General features: G+C 46.7%; 1 protein-coding gene across 8 annotated transcripts in view; it reads left to right on the forward strand.

Moving 5' to 3' along the window:
- SLC8A3 (solute carrier family 8 member A3) overlaps nt 1–25,497 on the forward strand; it is a 121,614-nt gene extending 96,117 nt beyond the window's left edge. Inside the window, exons 2-8 of one of the 8 annotated variants that reach the window (XM_047079868.1) lie at nt 8,382–8,488; nt 16,125–16,131; nt 18,644–18,678; nt 20,091–20,215; nt 20,757–20,856; nt 22,504–22,779; nt 25,121–25,497. In XM_047079868.1, the coding sequence (XP_046935824.1) occupies nt 8,382–8,488; nt 16,125–16,131; nt 18,644–18,678; nt 20,091–20,215; nt 20,757–20,856; nt 22,504–22,779; nt 25,121–25,497 (1,027 nt within the window). Of the gene's footprint in view, nt 1–8,381; nt 8,489–11,046; nt 11,151–16,124; nt 16,152–18,643; nt 18,679–20,090; nt 20,216–20,756; nt 20,857–22,503; nt 22,780–25,120 lie in introns of all 8 variants that reach the window. The other 7 variants (XM_047079869.1, XM_047079870.1, XM_047079874.1 and 4 more) reach the window with 7 other exon arrangements.
- Nucleotides 25,498–25,832: the final 335 nt, after the last annotated feature.

Below are 25,832 nucleotides of genomic sequence, written 5' to 3' on the forward strand. Positions count from 1 at the left end.
AGTAGTGAGTGAATCACACAAGAGTCTGCCAAGCAGGGCTGCTGCTTACAGTTGTGCAGGCTGTGCATTGCATAAAGACCCTTGAATGGAGGCTAAAAATCCAACCAGTTCTCTCCATGCCAAGCCCAGCACCATGTGTGGCTATGCAAGCCAGAGGAAGGTGCCCTGCCCTTGCCAGGCTGTGTATCTCCAGGGCTGTATCTTTTCTCCATTTTGTACAAAGGTGCTGTAGAGCCTAGCAGTGGCCCTGCCATCAGGACAAAGTATTCTGATTACAAAATAGATACAGTAAGACAGTTTCAAGAGATCATTTGGCTCAGTTCCTGACTTTGTAAAATAAGCAAGCCTCCCATAGTCCTTGTCTATTGCTGTGTAACACATTGTCCGTAAACTGAGAGGCTTAACACAATATCCATTTAGTATCTCACAGTTCTGTAGTTCAGAAGTTCTGGTACTGTGTGGCTAAGTTCTCTGCTCAGGGTCTCACAAGGCTGAAATCAAGATGTTGGCTGAATTGGGCTCCTGTCTAGAAGCTCTGAGGAAATGCCTGCCTCCCAAGTTCACTCAGGTTGTTGACAGAATCCTATTTCTTGGGGCTTTGAGCCTGAAGGTCTCATTCCTTGCTGTCATTCAGGGACCACTCTGCTGCTGAAGGCTGCCTGCATTCCCGCTCATGTGACACCCTTGATCTTTAAACTGGAAACAATGTGTTGAGTCCTTCTCATGGTTCAAATCTCTGGCTTCCCCTTCTTCTTGGGCCAGAGAAAGCTCCCTGCTTTTAAGGGCCCATGTGATGGAACCAGGCCCACCTGGATAATCTCCTTGTTTTAAGGTCAAAAATATACCATATCATATAACATTATGGGAGTGATATTTCAACTGTGCTATATAATATACTATATCATATAACATTGTGGAAGTTTGCCAGAGTTTATTCATGGGTTCCAGGGATTAGGACAGAACATCTTCAATGGAACTTTTAGAAATTTGACCTACCACAGCTTCCTCACCCACCCACATTCCTTTTAAAAGCCAAATCTCTGTTTTATTCTCAAATTTTTAAATTCTAGTTAGTTAACATACAGTGCAATATTGGTTTCAGGAGTAGAATTCAGTGATTCATCACTCACATACAACACCCAGTGCTCATTGTAACAAGTACCCTCCTTAGTACCCATCACCCAGCTAGCCCATCCCTCCACCCATCTCCCTCCATCCACCCTTTGTTCTCTATCATTAAGAGTTTCCTATGATTTGTTTCCCTCTCTTTTCCCCCTCCTATAGTTCATCTGTCTTGTTTCTTAAATTCCATGTATGAATGAAACCATATGGTATTTGTTTTTCTCTGACTTGTTTCGCTTAGCATAATACACTCTAGCTCCATCCACATCAGTGTAAATGGCAAGATTTCATTTAAAAGCCAAATCTTCGAGTCTTTTTTCCAAAGGCTTCTTTGAATAAACCCAGTCATACCTTACTTTATCAGATAGTTACCCGTTTTGAGGAAACACTAGCATGGGTAAAATCTTTTGTAAATCAATCAGAACCACCTTTTGTCATCCTAACATCTCTTAAGCATTTTAGTAGACTCTGACACTGTCAGTGGTGTGCTGGAACGAAATCCTACTAGTTCATAACAGCTTATCGTTAAATGTTTGGGAATTTTGCAAGTTGGTTATTAAAACTTAGTAGCTTGAAATTGACTACAGTGGGAGTATTTACACTATGGAAGGCATATGCCACAAATCAGAGTTCCTATTTTTTTTTTCTCCCCCAGACACCTGGTTTACCAGTATACCACTGGGTATGGACCTTTACAGGTCATCTACTTGACTTTCTATAGCATGCAGGAGTCCTTTCCATGACCATTTTTTTTTTTAAATTTTTTTTCAACGTTTATTTATTTTTGGGACAGAGAGAGACAGAGCATGAACGGGCGAGGGGCAGAGAGAGAGGGAGACACAGAATCGGAAACAGGCTCCAGGCTCTGAGCCATCAGCCCAGAGCCCGATGCGGGGCTCGAACTCACAGACCGCAAGATCGTGACCTGGCTGAAGTCAGACGCTTAACCGACTGCGCCACCCAGGCGCCCCTCCATGACCATTTTCATGCATGGTCACCAACCTACTTTTTAATACCACCAGGAATGGGGCAGCCACTCCCTTATAAGCCAGTTCATCTTATTGATGTGATGATACTTGGTAGAGTCGAAGCCTGCCTCCCTGCCAACGGCCTCGGTGCTTTGCAAACAGTATTTGTGACAGTCCCAGAATCATTTGGAGTGGTGTCATCTTCTGCAACAGACCTCTCTCCCATGGGTCCACACATCAGACCTCATTTAGAAGCACAGTCTTGAGACCCACACTGAGTTCAAATCCCAAGTCTGCCCCTTATTTAGCTATGGCCTTGGGCAAGTCTCTTAACTGTTCTGAGCGTCCAGGTCCTCAGCTATAAAATAGAAATAAAAATAGTATCTAATTCATTGGTTATGGTCAACATTCAATGAGATCGTACACGCAGAGAGAATAGCACCTTACCTGGCACGTTCCTATCTCACAGGTTTGTCGTGAGGATCAATTTACTAATATAAGTAAAGTGTCTGAAGAGGACAGTGCCTGGCATGAGGCGAGCACCATATAAATATTAGTAAATTAATTTGAAACTTGGTTTCTAGACCCTTCACCATACTAGTCACCCTACTCTGGGTGCACTCCAATTTCCCCCTCAAAATGTAGTCTCAAAATGGACCTGATAACTCCAGCCTTTGGCTGAAACTCTAGCCTTTGATTCCAGCCTCCTTCTCCCTGACTGGCACTAACATTTGAGAAGCTCTCTTATTTTCCCAAAGTTTTTAATAGAATCAGAGAGACTTCTCCAAGGAGTCTTGGGCCCTAGACCAACACTAGCATGGGGGTGTACTGGTTGCTTGTTAGAAATGCAGGATCTCAGGCACACCCTGGACCTACTTAATCCGAATCTGCATTTTAACAAGATCCCAGATGATGCATAGGCACATCAAAATTTGAGAAGCACTGTTTTGGGGACCCTATGGACACCTGTTTTCAAGAGGAAATCAATCAGGGCACTATAAACCTTTTCATGAGACAAGGAATCTTTCCCCCAGACCTTGGTAAGGGCGAGGGGAATGTCAGTGTTGGGCTGTCAGGGTGTGGTTGGAGATGGGAGGGGCTTTTCTGCCCCAAATCAGGGCCAGAAACCTGCCAGGGGAAGAGGAGGGGTCTGCTCTGGTGCCTAACTAGAGAGAAAAAGAAGACTTAAAATATCTCAACACAGAGATGTGAGGCTTCTGAACGCTGCCCCAGAAAAGCTGAAAGGCCCACCGTCAGCTCTGTCCCGCAGCCCCGGCTCAAGGAAGCTTTCTGAGCATTAGCTGGCCTGGAGCAGCCAGGATACATTTAGAAAAAATGAAAAAGGACCCTTCTCGATGTGGTGAAGAGTCATTTAGTAGAAATCAGAAGGGAAGAAGTCACCAAGTCAGAGACTATTTAGAGACTACTTCTAGCAAGGGAGGCCAAAGGGTTAGGAAGCCACCTACTCACCAACGCAATGCAGATCCGCATGTTAACCTTAATTCTCACCTGCCGCCTGAATTTAAATGGGAGACCTCTGTGGTTCCTCACTGTGGCCACGGCTCAGGGCTGGCATCCAGAGTTGATCCACCTGCTTGTAGGAAACAAACTGTAGGAGTAATAAGGTACATGTGCTAAAATCCCAGTTCTGCTGGGTACGAGCTGTGTGACTCTGGGAAAGTTACTGAACCTCTCTGAGAATTTGTTTTCTCCTCTTTAGAGTGGAAGCAATAATACCTATGTTATTCGGCTGACGTGGGAATGAAATAAGAAAGTCCCCATGGTGTTGAGATTGTAAATGTATTTATTATCTTAGATTCCTTCCTTGTATAAAGCCAAATCCACAGGGCCCTCCTCCAATACAGTATTCACCATTCAACAAAGAAATGCTGCCTCCTCTCCCTTTCACCCTAAAGGAACTCAGTGGCTAAAGAGCGCCTTTCCCTTGGCAGTACCCTGAGGACCAGAGGCCTGATTTGGAATTGGGTGTCCTCAAGGCAAAGGAATGTTCTGAGAGGCCAGCCAGGCAGCCCAGAAGTGGGTTTCCTAATCCCTCTGTTGTTGGTGGGAGATTCCCCCGGGGACATCTTTTCCGAGCAGTGTAGCCCCGTCTTAGCTGGACGTGCTACGTGCTTTGGCTCCTCCCTCAGCAGAAAGTTGGAAGGAGAAGCAGGGCAGGTCAGAGCCCTGCCCAGCCTCACCCCATGCATTCAGTCCCGGCTTGTTGTTGTAGAGCTTCTCCCATAGACAGACAAATGGAGCGGGCTAGTCAGCTGAGGGTTTAGATGGGTGACATTGGGCTTCTGGTCTCTTTGTCCCTCTGGAAATCCTGAGGCGTTCTATCAGAATAGCCTTTTGTTGTTGATCCTAATGAGTTTTTGCTGCAAAGAGGCAGATGTGTTCTCAGGCGTGTTTGAAATCCACCTTTAGTCCCTCAGCAAGTCATGAGCGAGGGCCTCTTCCGTGCCGGGTGCTAGGACGGGGGCAGCAAGTGAGACAGGCTCCCTGTCACCGTGGCCCTTACCTTCCAGTGTGGACAGACTGTGGGCAAGTAAGTTAACAAACTAACCAGCTAACTTCAGGCTGTGATTAGTGCACTGGAGGAAACAAGCAGGTGGGACACAAGGGAAAGTGACCTGTGGCGGGGAGGTAGAGACGATGGGGAGGAAAGATACTGAAGAAGGTCACATGGCCGTGGAAGGCCTCTCCTAGGCCTTCCAAGCTTACGTGGAGACCCAAAGGTTGAGGGTAAGGACAGACCCAGGCACAGAGAACAAGCAAGGACGATGCCCAAAGTGGGAAGGGGCTTGATTTAAGGAACAGAAGCAGGGGCACCTGGGTGGCTCAGTTGGTTAAGCATCCAACTTCAGGTCAGGTCGTGATCTCACGGCTTGTGAGTTTGAGCTCTGCATCGGGCTCTGTGCTGACAGCTCAGAGCCCACAGCCTGCTTTGGATTCTGTCTCTGTCTTTTTCTGCCCCTTGTCCCCCCTCAAATATAAATACACGTAGAAATTTTTTTTAAAAATTGAAGGAACAGGAAGAAAGACCAGTGTATCTGGGTCTCACAAGCAAGGGGAGAACGTTATGAATGGAATCATTGAGGTCACCAGCAGCTGATGATCTAAGATACTATAGACCATGATAAGGACTTTGTATTTATTCCAATTACAGGGGTGTGATGGGACTCAGATTGCATTTTTTTTAATTTTTTTTTTAACGTTTTTATTTATTTTTGAGACAGGGAGAGACAGAGCATGAACAGGGGAGGGTCAGAGAGAGGGAGACACAGAATCTGAAACAGGCTCCAGGCTCTGAGCTGGACAGAGCCCGACGTGGGGCTTGAACTCACGGACCATGAGATCATGACCTGAGCCGAAGTCGGCCGCTTAACTGACTGAGCCACCCAGGCGCCCCCAGATTGCATTTTTAATGGACAATCCTGGGTTGTTGTGGGGTTAGGAATTGAAGGAAGCGGCAAAGGCAGGGATCTCTCTTAGGAGGCTATTACCAAGTTCAAGGGAGAGGCAATGTTGTTTTGCTCTAGGTCTTGGTAGCAGAGGGAAAGATGGTGGCAGGTGTATTAGGGTTGAGGTGGGGTCGAGAGGGAAGGGTGAGGAAAAGGAAGGGATCAGGGGTGATCCCAGGTTTGGATAGACGATGTTGCTGTTGACTGAAATGAGGAAGAACACGCCTGGAAAGAGAACTCAAGACCTGGCTGGTGATTCTCACTCAGTTTAAATGTTCTTGTGGCTTCATTTGGGTTGGGCAGAACCGAAAGCTTACTTGGTTTTCTAGAGCTGGAAGGGATTTCTCATGCTTCCAGGCAAGGTAACGCCTTAACTCCAAACAGATGTGATGCCTTCCCCGTGACTGATCTGAGTGAGGGAGTCTCACACCCCGTCTCCTCCCCTCACTACACGTACCTCCAGCCAGTGGCCCCAGCCAGCTACCCTCACTTCCTTATGCCACCACTAATGTCTGTCCTCATTGCCCTGTCTTCCACTGAGTTGTCAATGGCATCTCTTATTCTATTTGTCCGTTCACTAAAAATCACAAGCACAATGTCTTATGACATGTGGTCTGTCCAGCCCAGAGCTTGTTGTTGACAAGGCCACAATTTGAAAAATGTGAGTCAGTATCTATGCTCTCACCCTTAACATTACAAGCCCCTCTACGAGCTCATTTAGGGTCGATCATCCTGTATTAGCCAGTCCTTTCTTGACCTGACTTCTGTTTCCAACCTGTACCATGTCTTGGGTCACCAGTTCTATGTATTGATTTCCCCTTATTTTCTGCCTTAATGATTGGAGATATAATACTTTCAGATGCCAAATTAGGGTCATATTACTTTTAAGGAATAATAGTTGCTATTTAGTAAACACTAAGGATCATGCACCCCACCAAGCACTTCACATGCGTTATCAGGGTGGGAGGGAGGGGAAAGTGGGTGATGGGCATGGAGGAGGGCACCTGTTGGGATGAGCACAGGGTGTTGTATGGAAACCAGTTTGACAATAAATTTCATATAAAAAAAAAAGAACGCTCTGAAGTAGATATTCGTACTCTGCTTTACGTATGAGACTTGAAGAACCTTAGCAAGTTGTCCAAGGTCACCCAGCTAGTGAGAATTGGAGGCTGGATTTGATCTCAGGTCCTCGTCTCTAGTACCAGTGCCGCTGCTCTCAAGGAAGAAAGGCCAAAGAGGCCTCTCAGAGCTTGAACGTTCATGCTTTCTGTGGTGGCTAGCCAGGATTGTATGGGATAGGGATGGGTGTGGGTTTGGAGTCTTTGATTTTGAAACAGTGGGCTGGCGGGGGCCAGGATGTATTAGTAACTGCTATTAATTCACTTCAGGAACGACAGACCTACATTTGTTTCTGTAGGATCCACAATGTGGACAGAGGAAGCTCTGTAGACATCCAGCACTCTTAACAGTGACTCAGGAAAGCTTGGGAGAGCAGAGAGGTTGTCCCAAGTCAGAGTATAAAGATATTCCTACTTTATATGAAAATAAAGGCAGGTGCTGAAGGCCTCAGCCTCCTCAACAAAGGGCAGGCCTCGGGCCCCCCAAGTCTGAGAGAGCGCATGCCCAGGGGCTCCTGTGTGCATCCCTTCATCCCGCTGCTGAGGGGAGACTCAGCTACATGTGCGCCCCTCCACCAGTGTCCCATACCCTCTGCGAAAGGCCTCAGGTGGAGTCTGGTCCTGAAATGTCCCCATTATTAAGCAAAGGTTGGGAGAGGCCCAGGTCCATCTTTGTTTTTAAAGCTTTTAGTAATAGAAAAGAAAGAAAGAAAGAAAAGAAAGAAAGAAAGAAAGAAAGAAAGAAAGAAAGAAAGAAAGAAAGAAAGAAAAAGAGAGAAACAGGGAAGGAAGGAAGGAAGGAAGGAAGGAAGGGGGAGGGAGAGAAAAGAAAAGAGAAAAATGCAAATCAGGACTACTAAAATTGGTTTATATTTTTCAATGTTTAAATTAATGAAACGTCTTTTAACATAAAAACAATATAATTGTGTTAGTCACAAAATCACTGTAGGATTTATAAGGCAGCCGTGATTCGGAGCGTCCTAGAGTTAATGTGATCCAGTCAGCGCATCCCTGGGGCGGCAGCGTTCATTTGCAGGTAGCCTTGTAGTTTCTGCACCCAGTTATGAATTACCAGAATGCGTGACTTGAGCCACATGGCCCTCCTGGCTTCCCCGTGGTAGTCACTGCCACAGAGAAAGGGAAAAGTCCTTCTATTTCCAGGCAAGACTCCCACAGGCCAACGTGCCCCCCATCTGTGTCCTTTCTATAACATGAACCTTTCAGAGCAACACCTGCTCATTTCAAAAGTCAAAAACTTAAAAAAAAAATTCTCTCTTGTCCTCAAAGCAAGAGGGCTAAGGAAACAAACACTACAGAGGACCTAAGTGCTTGAGCTGTGATATATCTTTAATTCAGTGCTCTGACGACTGCCCTGGGATGCTGTAAGCATTATTTAGCCTGTTTGTGTATCAGTTACGTTATTTGTCCAGGGTTATGTGGCATATCTCGGATTAAAACCCAAAACTTTTGACATTCCAGTCTTCGAGTCTGACCATGCCACGAAGCCACACAAAGCTTAAGAGGAGCCCAGTGAACCTGGAAGGGGGTCTGGGGCAGCCCCTCTCCTCTGTGCCCTCGTGGTGTTGGGGACACACTTTGACCTTTCTGGATCTTTTCACTGTTTTCATTCTCTTCCTGTTCCTTCTCCCAGCTGGCTGGCCCCCCACTGTGCTCCTTGCTTATGATACTTATTTTTCCATCCACAGCAAAACAATTCACATCAAGGTAATTGATGATGAGGCGTATGAGAAAAACAAGAATTACTTCATTGAGATGATGGGCCCCCGCATGGTGGATATGAGTTTTCAGAAAGGTGTAGTACCCTGTCCTCCACACTAACGTTAACATTCTTCTCTTCCCTCCTCTTCTGGTTCTTCCTGTCTCCAATCCGTTTGTCTTCTCTTCCCCTTTCTTCTACCTCTCTGGTTCACGTTCCTTTGTTTTCTTTCTTGTTCTCTCTTTTCCTTTCTTTCCACCTCTCCCTCTCCTCTCTCTGATCCTAGCTCTGTCCTAACACCTGCCAGCCTGTCACATGGTATCCATAAGAAGGATGTTCAAGAGTCGGTGGTAGTTTTTGTGGGATGGGGAAATGGATATGGGGGAAAACAGAGAGTGGTGAGAGAGAGAGAGAAAGTCAGCCAGAGCCCAGAGTATTATATGTGCGGCTCTCTGCTTCTCCTGGATGGCTTTATATATGGGAAAGAAAAAGACCATATAGCACAGCACCAGCAGGAGGGCAGCACTTGAGAAACTGGCCCAGATGCTCAGCACAGATGTCCATGGGCAGACATTGAGAATCAATGTATTTGGACTTGGGTTCTATTTGTGGTTCATCCCATTCCCCAAAGCAGCCCTTAGGAGCCATCCTTTTCACCATAGTCCTTTTGTCAAGGTGTGTTTCTCTCTCTGACCTTGATTGAGCTGAAAGTACAGGTTTGAGCTCCAGGTCTAGGTCGCAGGCCTACCTGTTGGACTCTGTTTTCCCTGCAAAGAGCATCCAGGTATGGTGGCAGACGAGCTAGAATAGTGGGAGAGGGGATTCTGACTTGAGTGGAAGCTTTCCCAAAAGATCACAGGATTTCTCACAGTAGATGGAGCCTTTGACTTCAATGTAAATGACCACACACATATCCCGGACTTCCAATGGGCAGGTCAGAACATCCTCTTCTGGACAGACCATCTATGTAGAGGGGAGGGGCCAGTATTCGGGGAAGCATTCCTTCCCTGGCAGGGCCATCAATCGTGTCCCTCCAGGCCATGCCCTTGGTCATAGAGCACCCCATTTCCAACCCACAGCGGAGTCCCTGCAGGGGAAAAACTGCCAGGCTCCTATTTCTTAGACAGCCAGAGGTTCCCATATTTAGGGCCTAGAGAGAGGTTCCTAGAAAATTCTTCTTGTTAGTCATTTAGCTTTGTCTTTTGTCTACTCAGCAAGGTATGTAAAGGTGTCCCAAAATAGTACCAAAAAGGGTGACCGAAAATGTACTTGTGAAACACGCACACACAAAACACAAACACACCAAATATTGTGTTCAACAAACCATCTCAGATCAGTCTACCACTTTATAGATGGCAAAGCTGAGCACGTCTTCAGAATGGAAGGGGAACATCAGAGGCTCTGATTAGACATCTTAGGTTATTGTTTGTTAGCACCTCTTTGCCCTTTAGAGAGCATTTAGGTCCCAGGCCAAAAACAAAGCAAGCAGAAAAGAAAAATCATGGCTCACTACTGAGGCCCACCAACCCCACTGTGGTTCCATGAAGGACCAAGATGGGAAAAGAAAAATCATGGCTCACTACTGAGGCCCGCCAACCCCACTGTGGTTCCATGAAGGACCAAGATGGGGATAATCCAGGCCCCATAGCAACTTCTCCCATGACAGCAGGGCTGAACCAGCGTCATGCCAGTCTTCGGAGGGGAGTGATTTTCAAGGAAACTTTGCTTCCCTGAATGATTTGTTTTTAAAAGACAACATGCTTTGTTGAGATAACCCAGAAATGAATCGGAACCTCCATCACCTTTTCCCCCAGAGCCCAGATAATCAGCATTTAAGGAAGCCAGCCTTGGGACATATCACCCTATGTGATAGAAGTATAAAGGTGATTTAGAATTTGATGACTTCTATCATTTTCTTTACATTTTCCCAGGAGTGCATCAGCCATAAATATTAAAGCAGTCCTATATCATATTGTAGTTAATACATACTTATTTTAGTTCCCACCACTGAAGCCCTGAGGTAAAGAATGACAAAGATAATAGAATTCTGCCTTCCTTTCTCTCTCTCGCTGTCTCTCTCTCTCGTTTCCCTTCCTCATAAATACTTTAAAATTTTCTTTATGAGGCTCACATAAGAAGTGAGTATAGACACAAGGAAGGAAAACGAGACCCCAGCTAGGCACTGTTGACACATTTCCTGTTGTAGAAGAATCATTTCCAATGGGCCGGTAATTTACCTGCTTCCCAAAGAAATGCCAGTTACCATGTGACACCCAATGGAATGCGCTGCCTGACTCACCTCCTACTAACTATCAGCAGGATCTAAACTGACTCCTTCCCACCATCACCCCCTTTGTCCTTCCCCTTTCCCTCCTGTCCCCCTGGAACCCTTCCTTTGCCCACTTTTCCTTGTCCCCTGGCTCCCTTTCCTTCATACCCAGAAGGACAACTACGACCAAGGAGACAAGAAAAGCTGAGACCATTTTTTTTATATGAGAAATATACAATCCACCATAGTCCCGTCAAATGCCACCATGGCGGGACTGGGCTGCATGTACCAGGAGTGATGGGGAATGATTTTAAAGGCTGTGCTCCAAATGACAAACCAACCTACCGACCCAGTCGACACACTCTCTCTCTTGTTGTCCCTACAGGAAAACCATAAGGGTTAAAATAGTAGATGAGGAGGAATACGAAAGGCAAGAGAATTTCTTCATTGTCCTTGGTGAACCGAAATGGATGGAACGTGGAATATCAGGTGTGAGATTCTTTAAAAAACAAAACAAAATAAAACGACAACAACAAAAAGAAAGATAAAAAAAATTTAACTGAAAAGCAACAGCAGCAAAAAGCAACTCTATTTTTCTCCCCCCATTTTCTTCCCTTTTCCTTTTTCCTCTTTTTGACCAATGGACTTTTTTATTCTTTTCCCTCCTGTATTCTCGCTCTCACCCTGTTTCGGTGTCATCTCTGCCTTCTTAGCCTTAGCTGATTACCAAGTCCTCCTTTCCCACCTTCTGGACAGCGCTGCAGCCTGAACTCCTCATTACCCTACTGAGTTACTTCCTTCCGCCTTGTGCTCCAATGATCTGATCACCACTGTCCCCTGCACTCTCCCCCATAGCCCCCACACATACATGTAACCTGTAAATGTGGAAACTCCTTGGTGGGTGGGGAGGAGAAGAAAAAGAAAGGAATGTGATGCCATGCATGTCTGTGCCCCTTCCCTGCCTTCTTCCCCTCCCACCCCTTACCCTCAAGCCTGGATTGAATGGGGAAGGGTCTGGGCTGGGGGCTGGGGCCCATGTTGCAATGATGCTTTGACAGTTTTCTGCTGCATTCCCCAACCTTCCTTGAGTGCTTGGCAGGTTATTCACTTGCAGAGGGGTTCATAGGCCCCTCTGCCCTTCATGGAGGTAAGTGTTTTATCTGACTATTTCACAGTTGGGGAGACCATGGTATGAAAGGGTATACCAATTGTCAGAGCCCACAGCTTCTGAGACCTCTCTGAGAGACAGCTGGCTTCTGAGGTGGTCATACAATCTGGAGTCCTGAACTATTCTTCCTCCACTTGATATCCATCCCGTCTCATTCCACCTCTATTCCTAGCCCAAGGTAGAGAACTTTATTTAGACTACTTGAGGACAGTGCAATCCCTAAAGCAGAAAATTGAGAGTCTGCAAAAAGAAGGAAGTAATTCCAGGTATGGGAATCTCCCTAGCCAGAAGGCCTCGGAAAAGGAATGACATTGAGCAGACCCAGAGTGTTGACTCAATGGGTTTTCTATTAGAAGGGCCTCTAAATGGTGTAGTTGGTGTTGATCCCTGAGAAGCAATACGGCCCACAGGAGTCTGCCTTTGCTTGGCATCTGCAAATAGGCATGTCACCCAGATCCCAAGATAACCCTCATCCCACACCAGAGAAGTGGCCTCATCTTCTCTCTTCCTCAAGACATGCATCTTGGAATACCTGCTAGGGCTCCATTACTCAGGGACTGATTATGTTGCAACCAAGGAAGATGTAAGGAAAGATTTCCTCCCTTGAAGAAAATGATTGGAAACCACTACTTCAGAAGTGTTGGAGGAATCTATGTGGGAATGGAAAAGGGTGCTCTTGGGAAATACCAAGAGAAGGACTTTCACACTCCCCTTCAGAAGAGGTATGCTTCTGGGACCCTCACGGAAGATGGAACAGTGAGACCCACTTGTTTTTCAAAAAAGGATGATTATTCTTCAGTTATTTCATATTCACATGACAGAGAGCAGCATAAAGCCTTTCATTCAAGGACAGTTGCTAAGAAATCCAGCAACTGTACTCCTGAAGGCTATCGACAGGTATGATTGATCAGTTTCACTGTCTTCCGGGGACTCTCTCTGCAAATCTGACCAGTTCTATGTCCACCCAGGTCTGGATATGCCTAGTGTTCTAGAGACAAAAGCCATCTCCATCTTCCATTACTCATCTTCCCCTCGCCACCTGATAAGATGTCGCCATGAACCTGGCTTCCAGAGTGCAGGAAAAAAAAAATCTCTAGTTCCATTGCTTAGATTATGTTCCTGCCGATCCTCCAGTTACTACCGCTGAGAATATTCTCAGAAATCGTCTCAACACCTGCCCTACCTCATTCCCACCTCCCTTGTATCCATTGTAAGCTAGTTTACAATGGCCTTAGATGTCTGCTGCATCTTCATGATTGGTTAGATGCAGCAGACATCTAAGGCCATTGTAAACTAGCTTAATCAATTTCCACAGTCTCTGCTACTTAGGTACAAATGAAAGCAGCACAAAATGATCAGGGTAGCTGGAAAGAAGGCAGTGGCTCCAGACAAGAAGAATGGGTTACAAGTCCACCCATGACTTTATTCCACCATTAAAGAGGCTTTTCTTTTCTGCCTCCCTAATAAACCCTGATCAACAGCAGGACAGAGAGTGACCCAAGATACACCTTGTGCTCTTCAAGAGACTCAGCCAAATGCAAAAATGCCTTTGTCTACTCTCCATTTGAGACTCTTCCACCACCCCCACCCCCTTTTCTGAACTGGGCTCTTTGTCCAACGAGATGTCAGCAAAGGCTTAGTGGAGCTTAGTCCTGGAGAGGGAGTAGGTGAGCAGGCAGGTATCCTCCAGATCTTCCCAGTGACCAAGATGCCAAAATGGAAGATGCCAATAGGAAATATGTGCATTTCCAGACGTGGTCTCTTGTCTAATTTCAGTTTCTTCAGATTTTCCCATATTTTGGCATTAGACCATAAGGTAAAAGGTCATACAACTTGATTGTCTAGACTCAGAATCAAATGAAAACCCATCCTGATTTTCAGAATTCCCTGGTGTTCTCAGTGTGAGAAGCTGTACAGTAGAAATTGCTTTTCATTATCACTGCTGCATGGGAGAGTCTCAGGCATTCAGAACAGCATAGACTTTGCATGGTCAAAATGACAATTGCATTACAAAAAAAAAAAAAAAGCCTGTATTTGAAATAGCAGATTCTATTCTTGGCAAACAAAACAGACTTGAGAGGTGAAATTAAATGCTCTAGATGAGCTAGAGTAGGGGAAAAGGGAGGATGAATAGGAAACACGGTTGCCCTGGCATAGAGTAAACACCCGAGTCCAGAAGTAGGCATCTGAGATCAACACTGAGCAGCATGGTCAAGGCTGTTGGGCCTGGACACTGAAAGCCTCATGTGGAAAGGATAGCATTCTCCCCCAGTCATAGGGCCTGTTCGTGCCCCCTCTTACCACATCAATGGGCTCACCCTGACAAGCTGCCCAGATGCTTCCAATTACTCACAGAACTATGCTATTTCCTGTATGTCCCTGGGGTATGTGAGCAGGGATAAATGATGCTCACCTGACCCTGGGGATCAATACAGGGGAAAGTTCAGCTGCAGATTCCCTCATCATCAGCAGCAGGAAAAACACCCTGGAGGTATTATGTCACTCAGAATTGGCCTATCTGGATCTTGCTGACCCATCTATAACTGCTAAATGGAAAGTCTCAAATCATGTAGACAATGACCAGAGAGTAGTACAACTCTAGCTGACTGCAAGCCCTCTCACTGTGGTAGAGATGAGCCTGGTGTCGGGAGGGACATCTGAGTGAAAACCAGGGCATCAGGGACCTTTTTGGAAGAGCTACCCCTTGTCTTGCCAACATGGGTACACTAATGTGTTCAGGTTTCTGGTTTCCACTGGAACTTGGGGGCCAGGAGAGGCTCTTCCATGCAGATCCATAGAAGGAGCAGAATGAACAAGCTTTCTTGCTATCTATCTATCTATCTATCTGTCATCCTTCTATCTATCTCAATATAGCAAGGAGATTCACTCATCAATTACTCCCTTGGACTTCCATATGGGAGAAAGCAGAAAGTCGACCTGTTGGCCCTGTTTATGTACTGTAGAGATTCTTGATCCACATGTGTCTTCAGTGGTTGCAACTGTGCGATGATGGATCATAGACCTGAGTTGCCTTCCTAGAGATTTTTAGAGGAAACAATTCACAGACACCACCCCCACTCCTTCCTCAGCACCATCAGTCACCAGCTGTACCAAGACTATGTGGTAGGATGTGCCCAGACTTTTATTTGATAAGAGCTAGGGAGTGTGGGGCTGTGCTAAGACACCAATGAGATGAAAATGTGGTATGTCACAAGAATTTTTTAACATAAGTACAGTCCAGGGGCTAGGGATGCCCTGTGTTAGGTACGTCTAACCCAGCTTCCCAGTCCATGTAGGGGCCTTGCTATTTGTCATCTTTCATCTACAAGTAGCTTTCAGTATGACTCTGGTTTAGCCTGTCCTTTCTGGAACAAAAAGACCAGCATCCAGAGAGGCAGCACCACTGGATCTATTACAATTGCCAAAATATGTGGCAAAAAACAAAGCTTTATTGAACACCTCCTAGTTGCAGTGACTTTGCTGGGCACAGGTGATACAAATGGTAGGAGTCCCTGGCCCTAACCTCCAGGCTGTATCTATAAAAAGATAAACCATTCAAAAAAATACTCTGCAGAACTTAGCTTTTCACTAGGTCATTCTTTGAGGGGAACTCAAAAGTTCTGGCCAGTGTGGTAGCTAGGAAGCTATTTGTGGCCATGGAAATGTTACAGTCCCTGAGAAGCTAAGCATGATCTGATTATAAGGTTAGGGATAGAAGCCGCGGGACCGAGCACTGTTCACTATTTTATGCCACTGCCCACGCTGAACTCCTGTTCAAGCCCCAGGGTCATATTCTCCACTGACAAGCCAGCTACGCTGGCAAGGTTGCGACCTCTACAGTTTTCCTGGTAACTGGATTCTCATTCCTTCACAGATATGATATGACATGGTATATGATATGATACAATATGATAGCCTGATAACCTGATATAATAACCTGATTCCTTAGAAGATCATGAATGACCAACTCTGTCCCTGCTCCACTCAAATGGTCCTCCCATCCTCATTGCTTTTTCCCTTGTCCCCAGGAGTTACAGGGAAGGTCCGGGGGGAAAGTCAGGCTGCAGGGCTCTGGTGCTCAGCAGTCCCTCCAGTGGCTCATACCTCTTGCTGCTGCTGCTGTTGCGCATGCTCCAAATGCTGCCTTTTGCATGTGGCTGCAGAGCTCTCACCCACTAAGCTCACTGCTTTCCTTATACTGCTGCAACCACAAAGCCTGGGGACACTTTCAAGATGGGACCTTAATGCTCTTTCCTTTTCTTTCTTCCCCTTGTCTGGTATCCATTTGCAAACAGCGCTCCTGTTGTCTCCAGGTAAGAGGTGTCTTGCCCCATCTTTTCTACTTCTTGCCAGTGCCATTATTTAGTTTAAGACCAATGTCCTTTGATTTATTTAATAGGAACTGCGGGCTCGAGCTAACCTAACAAGTTCTCCTAAGGACTGAGAGGTTTATTTCCCTACTTGAAGTAATTGTGAGGAAGTTGACAATTCACTGAGCACCACTTTTGTCAGCGGATGTGGGTAAAGGCATAGCTGGTCTTCTCTAGGACCAGGAAGAGAGTTGAAACTTACCAAAGAGATAGTGGGTCAAGACTTCTGAGTCTTAATCATCTGTCATCTCATGTTGTGGGGCAGGAGCGGATAGGGTCATGATGGGATTTGAAAGAAAATACTCTGATCTTGAGGGAACCGGGGAAAAACAACCAGGAGCTGCTGTGAGAACATGAAACACACTTTTTAAAGAATCTGGAATTTTACTGATCCTGGAAATGTTGCATCTCATTACAGCTGAGACCTAAATTGCTAGAACTTTGGTTCATTTGTCATTTACCCTTGAAGTCACAGGTGCTGTGAACAAGAAGAAGAATTAGGATATGATGGGTGGTGGGGACAATTATCTGGCTGAAAATAGAAATCTTGGAGAATTTACTGTGGACATATTCGCATGCAGAATCTAGGTTCTATTGTAGGACATACACCTTCTTTGAGAGCATGCTTGCATCAGTGGAATCAGATCATAAACAACATCCAACTTCACGAGCAGATAGACAAGCATTTCCAGCATATCAGTAATACTCTAACTCTCAGTATAGACAGCGTGAGCTATACCAGATGTCTGAATGTAAGTTAAGATAACATTTTAAATTTCATCAGTTCTTTGAGCATGCAAAAAATTTTTAAGAGCATTTGAGAAGCAAAACAACTTACAGAATTCGCTAGTATTCAAAATTACATACAGGCTGCAGCCTGGTTTTGAGAAGGGGCAGTGTATATAGTAAGGACATTTGCCTTCTTGGCAGCCTTATACAAGAATAACAATATAAATAGGGAAACCCCTACATTTTTACTTTCTGGAAAAAAAATGACTCTAGCTTCCTTGGCCACTTGCTTCCTCTCTAGACCAGCAGGATAAGAACTACCTCTGACTCCATATTTTCCACTATTCCCCCAGGGTATTAATGCCATGGCATTGGGAGTTACTTCTCCACTTACCTTCTTGCCTGAGAAGGTGTTTGAGCTTCTTTGTTACAACTCTTGCTTCTGTGCACCCCCACCGCCAACCACACACATACGCACACAACAAAGTTTGTGATTTAATTTAGGCTTTCTTGTACTTTTAACATATTTGTTAAAATACCAGTAGAAACTGAAATGGGAAAAGAAGGTGTCACTTTCTAGATCTTTCAGTCTGTAAACTTTTCATTTAGGAGCCCGTGGTTAGACTTAAAATTCAGGGTAAATCTCCAATTCTTGTTTCAATTTTCCTGGGTGGACAGGCAAACATGGTTCACAATGCCTGGTGGTGAAAGATGGAGAGTAGATACGCTTCGTTCTGAGCTACCCCGCCCAGGTCAGGAACCTGGGAGTGAGGGCATTAGTTACATCGCCCCATTTCTTCCTGAGGATGCCTGTAGAGCATTCACAACATCTATTCTTGTCTGGCCTGGCAAGCTCTTTGTTCCTCCAATATTTGTTCGATCTTTCATCCTATTCATATTCTCTCTCTATCACTCTCTCTCTCTTCCCCCTCCCCCTTTTCTGAGATCTGAGAGTTTGTTCAGTCAGCCCAAATGTCAAAATCACCTATCATTTATTCTCTTCACTTGAAATTCTCAGTAATTACATCAACAAATTATCAGAATCATTATGGTCTTTTAGATTTGAGACTTATCACTCTCTCAAGAAATTAATTTAAATGTAAAGGAATGATAATTATAAAAATAGGAAAAGGCAGGAATTACTACCAAACCAAGACACTAAATCAGAGTTGATTTAAAGGCATGTGAATCAATCACTTAACCGATCTATATGGAGTACCTCTGTGGAGCTATGGGAGAGCCAAAGATAAAGGATTGGTATTTGTCAAAGAGATTTTTGCAAAAAGCCAGATGGAAAAACTGACTATCACCACAGGGGTGGACAGGTCAGTAGGTAGATCAATATCCTGCCAGATGGATGTAGTGCCAGATTGATAGCTAGACAAGGGGTTAGACAGGTACATTTATATGTCACTGGAGAGCTCATTATATTGGTATAATAAAGTTCTTGTGGCACATGTAAAGTATGACATGGGGGAATTGGGGAGGGAGGAATAGAATAATGCGGTCACTGCTAGGATAGCCATTGTGATATGGTGCCAAAATGTAAAGTCGAGGGAAAAAAAGTACCCATGGTTTTAAAGAATCTGTAAGTCTTTTCCTAAAGGCTTTTTCTCAGAGTGGCTTGCAGTCTGGCTTCTAGGATCACTGACTTCATAGCCAGAACCCTGGATGCACCCAGATTTACCTTCATAATTAACTCATTAAAAACTCAGAATCAATGAATTGAATAAAATCAGGCTGCTAGAGGGTGTCTGTTTACTTAGAAATAGACAGGACATTGATCCTGGAGAAATAATTGCTTCCGAAAGCCGTCACCAACACTACCGGGAGGACAGCACCACGGACAGCTCCCAAACATTTTGGGATTGCCTTCTGTGTTTGTTGCCAGAAGCACTGAGTAAAACAGCCAGCTCAGGAATCGTCCACATACTTTCTTACCATCTTCATTCACAACAACTAAGAAAATCCTTATGTAAAACAGCCTCTCTGGTAACTTATACTCTTGGCTTATCGTCTTTCTGGTGAATTCCTTTCCTTGCAACTTCAAGAGCTCGAGTCTCACCTGTCCCTACGCTTCAGCGATTCCCAAGTTAGAGAGAAAAGAAGACCTCCCTGGCCTCTGACCCACTTTGTCCTTGATATTATCCAAGGACCAAAGGATTTCTGTAGGAGATTCACTGTGTGGAATGAAAGCAATTAAGGAACTCAATAAAAGAATTAATTGCATGTAAGAATGTGGACTTGGAAGGAAAGATGTTGAAATGATCTCTGAAAGAAACAGGCTGCCAAGAGCAATTTCCTAATCAAAGGGGAATAAAAAGATTCAATCTCTATTTCACTCTAATCCAGAAAACATGTCTTCATGGTGAAGTGGTCTCAAAATGGACTCACCAGCTGAAGTGGAAAATTTTTCCCACCATTCAACATGAGAAGGGACCACTGGTAAATGAGTCAAGATGCTGAGGGATACAGGGAATGCCTCAAAAGAAAGTAAAGGAAGAGCTTCCTTTGGGTTTTGATTGAACAAGTATTTCTGTTCCAGAAGAAATGGGCCTGGTTCCTACAGAAATCCTGGGGATCTTTCATTGGAAAATCATGAAATCTTTCAGGAAATCTTCCCAAGTTCTCATTATGAGGATGACATTCACTTGTATGGAGTGTAGATATTCCTCCTTTCTCCTTTATAGAGGGCACAACCCCAGTGGTGTTGGAAACAGATGTTAATGGGAACCAGTAGATATACCCTTTGGATTAACGTGTGGTTCTGACCCCCAAGAATTTTTACATTAAGTAGTTGAACGGTCAGGCCCAGTAATTCAAAACTGTTAAAGCCTTTTGTTCCCAACTCTCCAATATCTCACCAGATGACATGGTGACTTTACTAGGTGCTGTTTCTCCGAAGGTCTTTGGGTCAGGTTGCTCACCCAGGTATAAAATGGAAATAGGAATGTTTATCCCAGGCCTGAAAGGGACCCTCTCATGGTCTGATGGCTATAAAATGTTCAGCATGGTGTAGAAAGAGTCACTAAAAAGTACACAAAGGACCCATTCTCAAGAGCAGTTTGCTTTGTGCCCACTACCCATGCCTCACACTCTGACCTTTAGACTCCTAGGGAGTGGCGAATGTGCTAAAGCTAGTCTGATTTTGTTTTGTTGCAGAGGTGACAGACAGGAAGCTGACTGTGGAGGAAGAGGAGGCCAAGAGGATAGCAGAAATGGGAAAGCCAGTACTGGGCGAACACCCCAAACTAGAGGTCATCATTGAAGAGTCCTTTGAGTTCAAGGTCAGGCTATAAGTGAGCTCAAATTGAATAATAGGGTAATGTGGTGGGAGATAGAAGTTCTGTTCCAGTTTCACCACTGAATGTGTGAAGTTGAAACTGAACAAATCATTTAACCACCCAGGGCCAGTCTCCCCATTTGTAACATGGAATGAATAGTGCTGGCCATTTAGATCCTAGGAATATTGGGAGGAAACAACATATAGAATAAATGGGCTATAAAGCCCCTGGATGTATTATCACTATTGTTAACTGCATTTTAAAAACAGAAATTCTAAAATTTTCTGCTCCGGGGCACAGTTTATTGATCTCATTACCGTTACGCTCTACTGTATTGCTCTAAGTATCCAATATCCGTCATCACAACCAAAGAAAAGGGAAGTGGAAAGACTGACCCAGCAGATATCATCCAAGGCCATTACTTTGAGAATCCATGTAGACATGCCTGGAATGCAAGACATTTTCCATTCCCTTGAAGCACCAGACTCTTCAACAGTTCTGAGCGTTCTAATCTCATGATTCCAAGTTTTTCTCTCCCTGACAGAATACGGTGGACAAACTGATCAAGAAGACAAACCTGGCCATGGTTGTGGGGACCCATTCCTGGAGGGACCAGTTCATGGAGGCCATCACTGTCAGTGCAGGTAAGAGGGTCTCAAGACGGGCACTAGCCTCACTGGGAGAAGCAGGCAACACCAGAGAAGGGAGAACACAGCCCCATCAGCAGCTACCAATTTCTGGGAAGGCTTCTGTGCCCCAGCTCTAGTCCTTGATGTTCGCCTGTTTCACTGGGTCACTTTGGAAAAGAATCATGGGGTAGCTAAAAAAGCATGGCTATTTCTGGTTTCAAATCCTGGCTCCACTGTGTGACCTGGAACAAGTTATCCTCCCTGAACCACAATTCCCTCATTCAAAAAAGGAACCATTTCGACCTTTCTCAGCAAAGTAAATAGAATGATGGCATCTGGTACCAACACAAACTGATTAAAATCCTGTTTCCATTATTACTTCCTCTCATTACTTTGGTCCTCCTTTTCTGTAAAATAGGGGAATCTTCTGATTAGACATGTGGGGGTCCGGAGTTTGTAAAATCTATGCCTTGATTTCTGACAGACCTCCACCCTGGATGATTCCAGACCTCTCCTTTGGCATGTACTGACAGATTCCCTCAGTGGTGGCCCACAGCACAGCCAGGGTCCCAGGCAAGGTCTCACCGCCACCGCCAATAGCGCCTCCTGGCATCACCAAGGCCCCCTTGTACTGCCCAGCTCCACCAGCCTTGTCTGCTTTCGTGAGGCTTTGCTGTCATAGCAACAACCCACAGGGTCATATCCCTAAGGCCCCAGAGCCAGAGCAGAAGTACAGCCAGGATGACAGGGTGGCTGTGGCCGCGGCTGCCCCACTTTTCATGTCGCCCGCTTCAGATACTCCCAGTTTCCTCTCTGGTGACCTTGCTTTGACCCTACAGAGACAATAAACAGAGTATAGGCCACGTCATGTAACCCCCTCCTTTCTCAGACGGGGGAACTGAGGTTCAGAAACAAGAGGTGATTTACTCCCAGCTTATGGATGCTCTTCCTGGCAAAGCTGTGACTGGAACTCAAGTGTCCTAACTCCTGCTCTTTCACAACCCAGCTTCCTCCGATGGTGTCAAAACCTTACAGAGGTTGCCCTGGACAAGGTGCCAGCGTGCCTCAGCGCATCCTCTTCTCCCAGACTGCTGAATGGGCAACTCTGCCCACATTTCCTGGCAAGGACCATGGGGCCCATGCCTGCTCTGTCCCATGGGATATTTGGAGGATGGCGCGGGCTCTCTGGTACGCCTGCATGATCTGGAATGACAGCCGCCCCTCTGGGGACGGATAACAACCAGAACCACGAGGTTATTGCAGCAGTCCAGCGAAGAGGGGACACACAGCTGATGTCGCTGTTCTTCACGCAGGCAACCTGATGCAGCTGGCTCCACCCTCCTCTCCTTCATTGCCTTGGCCCTCCTGTGTTCTTCCCCCAGTCTCTTTCTCTCTCTCTCCCTTTTCTCCCTATTCCCCTGTCCTCTGTTTCCCAGTCTCCCGCGGTGCCCTGCATTCACATTGACCAGTGGGGCACCCCAACTCAGGTCCCGTTTCCCAGCTGTTTTCTGGTGCCCGTGCCCTGGCCCACACCACTCCTCAGGAGAGAGCTGAGGTCTCCTGCCAGCCAGTAATGCTTGTCATGTCGGTTGACTCGACTTCCTCATGAGTGGGGATCCGACCTTGCTGCCCTCTCCTGGGCCTGTTTTCTCTTGTCTCCAGCAGGGGACGAGGATGAGGACGAGTCAGGAGAGGAGAGGCTGCCATCCTGCTTTGACTACGTCATGCACTTTCTGACGGTCTTCTGGAAGGTGCTGTTTGCCTGCGTGCCCCCCACAGAGTACTGCCATGGCTGGGCCTGCTTCGTTGTGTCCATTCTCATCATTGGCATGCTCACAGCCATAATCGGGGACCTGGCCTCCCACTTCGGCTGCACCATTGGCCTCAAGGACTCAGTCACGGCTGTTGTGTTTGTGGCATTCGGCACCTCTGTGCCAGGTAAGAGTGAGGGGTGCTCGGGTTTGCAAAGAGGATATTACCAGGGTCAGGTGACCCCTACACTTTGCCTCATTATCTTCCTTGCTGTCTCAGATCTGAGCTTAACAGAGCCTCTGCCCCCTAAGGTGCACAAAAGTCAAAGGAATTCCTGATGATATTGCCAACGAGGGCTAACGTTTCTTGAGTACTTCTGATGTGTCACCCACTGTGTATGCTAAGCAGTTGACATGTTTTATCCCTGTGATGCTCACCAAAACCCTATTTACTAGACATAGTTGTCATCCCCACGTGACGGATGAGAAAACTGCAGCGCACAGAGTTAAGTCAACTGCCCATGTAAGTGGTCCACTCTCTTAACCTCCACGTTGTAGGAGCGCCGCAAACAACGTAATTCAAAGAACATAGATTCTGCTCTTCTTCCATTTCCCTCTGGCAGTCTCTGAGATAGAAGTTTGGCCCAGTTGAAGATGCCACGTTCGAAACGTTTCCAAGCATTCTTGGCCTCCTCCCTTCGAGGGACACCTGTGGGGTACAAAGTGTCTCCTGGCGGCACAGGAGAGGCAGCTTTAGTGAGCTGTTGTCCTTGCATGTGATGAATTACACCTTCTTTTTTTCTCTTATAAACACCCAAAGGCGAACAGGAACAGGCATGAATTTATTCATTCATTAGACAAATATTTACTGAGCCCGAGGCAGGGCAGACGTGCTCCCCTCTCTGAGTGGAGTCCGTCAGCTAGTGACAGAAACCGCACTCAGCTACTGCAATTGAAACCATCTCGGTTGAAACCAACCAATGAAGGGCAAGTAGAGGTGCTGTGCAAGCATAAAACAGGGGGCCTGGGCTGGATCAGGGATGGCTTCCAAGAGAGGCTTATGGAAGCTGGGCTGGAATGACAAGGAGCAGTTAGTAGGCAGAGGGCTGTGTTAGCTTCGGCTTCTTACTTGGTTCAGTTGGGTGTCCAAGGCATCTGAACCTGAACTCCTGCCAGGGTGCCTCCCCACCGCCACAGCAAGGAAGAGAGAGCATCCTCTGACAAGCGGGTTCGGCTGAGTCCCATCAGACAGGACCCTGCTGGCTGGACCTAGGGAACCCCTTCCCGGACTGAGAGAACACATCCTTTTGGAGGGTAGCTAAATTGACATCACCCTCCAGGAAAACCTCTTCCCCAAGCCCCAGCACAGAGCAGTGGGATTATGTCTACATTAGTGATGCAAGAGATTTGGCTCTCCTGGAAATGTGTTGGGTGGTGGGAAATTAGACAGATGATCCATGGAAGGCTTTGTGGAGGAGATGCCCTGTGATCTCTGTTCTCCGGGCCTCCGGGGACTGGAACCATCAGAGGGGAAGGAGAAGAACTATCACAGGGGAAAAGGAACACATGTGGGAAGAAAGTGCAGAGGATCAGAGGTGAAAAATCAAGGTCATAGGCAAGAAAAGGCAAGAGGTTTTCTCTAGGAGATCTGAGAAAATTGGCAACAAGGAGGCAAGCTGGGACAGGCGGGCAAGGAGGGAGCTTGGGGCACTTCCAAGTCCTTGCAGTTGGTCCAGGGAGCAGCTGGCAGCATTAGGGGCTTGAAAAAGGTTATGTGATGGTGCGCTTCGCTGATTTCGTGGCTTGGCCTGAAACTCTCTGGATGAAGGATGACGATAGACAGAGGACCCTTCCATGAGGTTTTTAGGGCCAAATGTCTTGTTAATTTCCCATGTGACCTTGGGTAGATTCCTTGACCCTTATTTTCCTTACCTGTGAAGTAAAAGGGTGGCTAGATGTCCCTGACAGTCCTTCCAATGCCTACAATCCATGCCAGCATCTGAAGTCAAACAGCTTGAGGGGCTCTGTGCCCCACATACTAACTACAAAGGCAGAGCCCTGTCTTCTTTGAGCCCATACCTCACGGTTCCCTGGCATGTCCTCTGTCCCCGTAAATCCAGCACCTAACACACTGCTGAGTCGGGGGGCATCGGGTCACGACTGTGTTCCGTGAGAATGCCCCACGTGATGGTTATAATCAGGCATCTACACAAAGCAGCTTCCCAGGAGGCCAAGGTTGCCTGGGGGAGATGGTGGGATAGCAAACTCCCCTTACTAAAAAAATAACCCCAAAGGAACAGCAAGCCCACTCAGTAAATATCAGCACCAGCAGGCCCTTAGGGACCTTTCACACTCCAGCAGATGAGGAACCTGAAGCCCAGAGAAGTGAGGTAACTTGTCCAAGGCCACACAGCCTGTTCATGACAGAGCCCTTGCCTCTCCTTCCTGAGCTCAGCCTTCTGGACACACAGGTGGGCCCTCCGCGTCTCAGGCTCCTTCCAGCTCCTGCTCTCTCTGCCCTTTTCCAGATATGTTTGCCAGCAAAGCCGCTGCCATCCAGGATATGTACTCAGATGCCTCCATCGGCAACGTCACGGGCAGCAACGCCATCAACGTCTTCCTGGGCATCGGCCTGGCCTGGTCCGTGGCCGCCATCTACTGGGCCCTGCAGGGACAGGAGTTCTACGTGTCCGCCGGCACGCTGGCCTTCTCCGTCACCCTCTTCACCATCTTCGCGTTCGTGTGCGTCAGTGTGCTCCTGTACCGTCGGCGGCCCCACCTGGGCGGGGAGCTGGGCGGCCCTCGTGGCTGCAAGCTGGCCACAACGTGGCTCTTTGTGAGCCTGTGGCTCCTCTACATACTCTTTGCCACGCTGGAGGCCTACTGCTACATCAGGGGGTTCTGAGCCACAGCGCGGGGCCTCCGCAGCGCAGGCCCCGGACTCCTCCTGAGAGAAGGGCGCTTCGCCCCCCTCTCCGGGTGAGCAGCCCCCGCAGAGGCAGGGGCCCAGCCCCAGGAACCTCACCCGACCCAGGCCCCGGCCGCGGACTGAAAGGGCAGAGTCTTGACCAACCGAACAGAGTGGAGGAAACACCCACTTTACAAAGTATTTAATTCAGTACAAACCAACAACAGCAACAAATCCACCGCCTCTCCATCTTCCCACCCATGTCCCCGACCCACCGCAAAGGTCAGAGCCTCTCACCGCCTTTGGATTATTCCTTTGCTTCTCCTTCCCTG

Source organism: Lynx rufus, unplaced genomic scaffold (assembly GCF_022079265.1).
Source record: "Lynx rufus isolate CCGP_SWC_20201006 ecotype Redwood Valley unplaced genomic scaffold, mLynRuf1.p SCAF_17, whole genome shotgun sequence".
Lineage (NCBI taxonomy): Eukaryota > Metazoa > Chordata > Mammalia > Carnivora > Felidae > Lynx > Lynx rufus.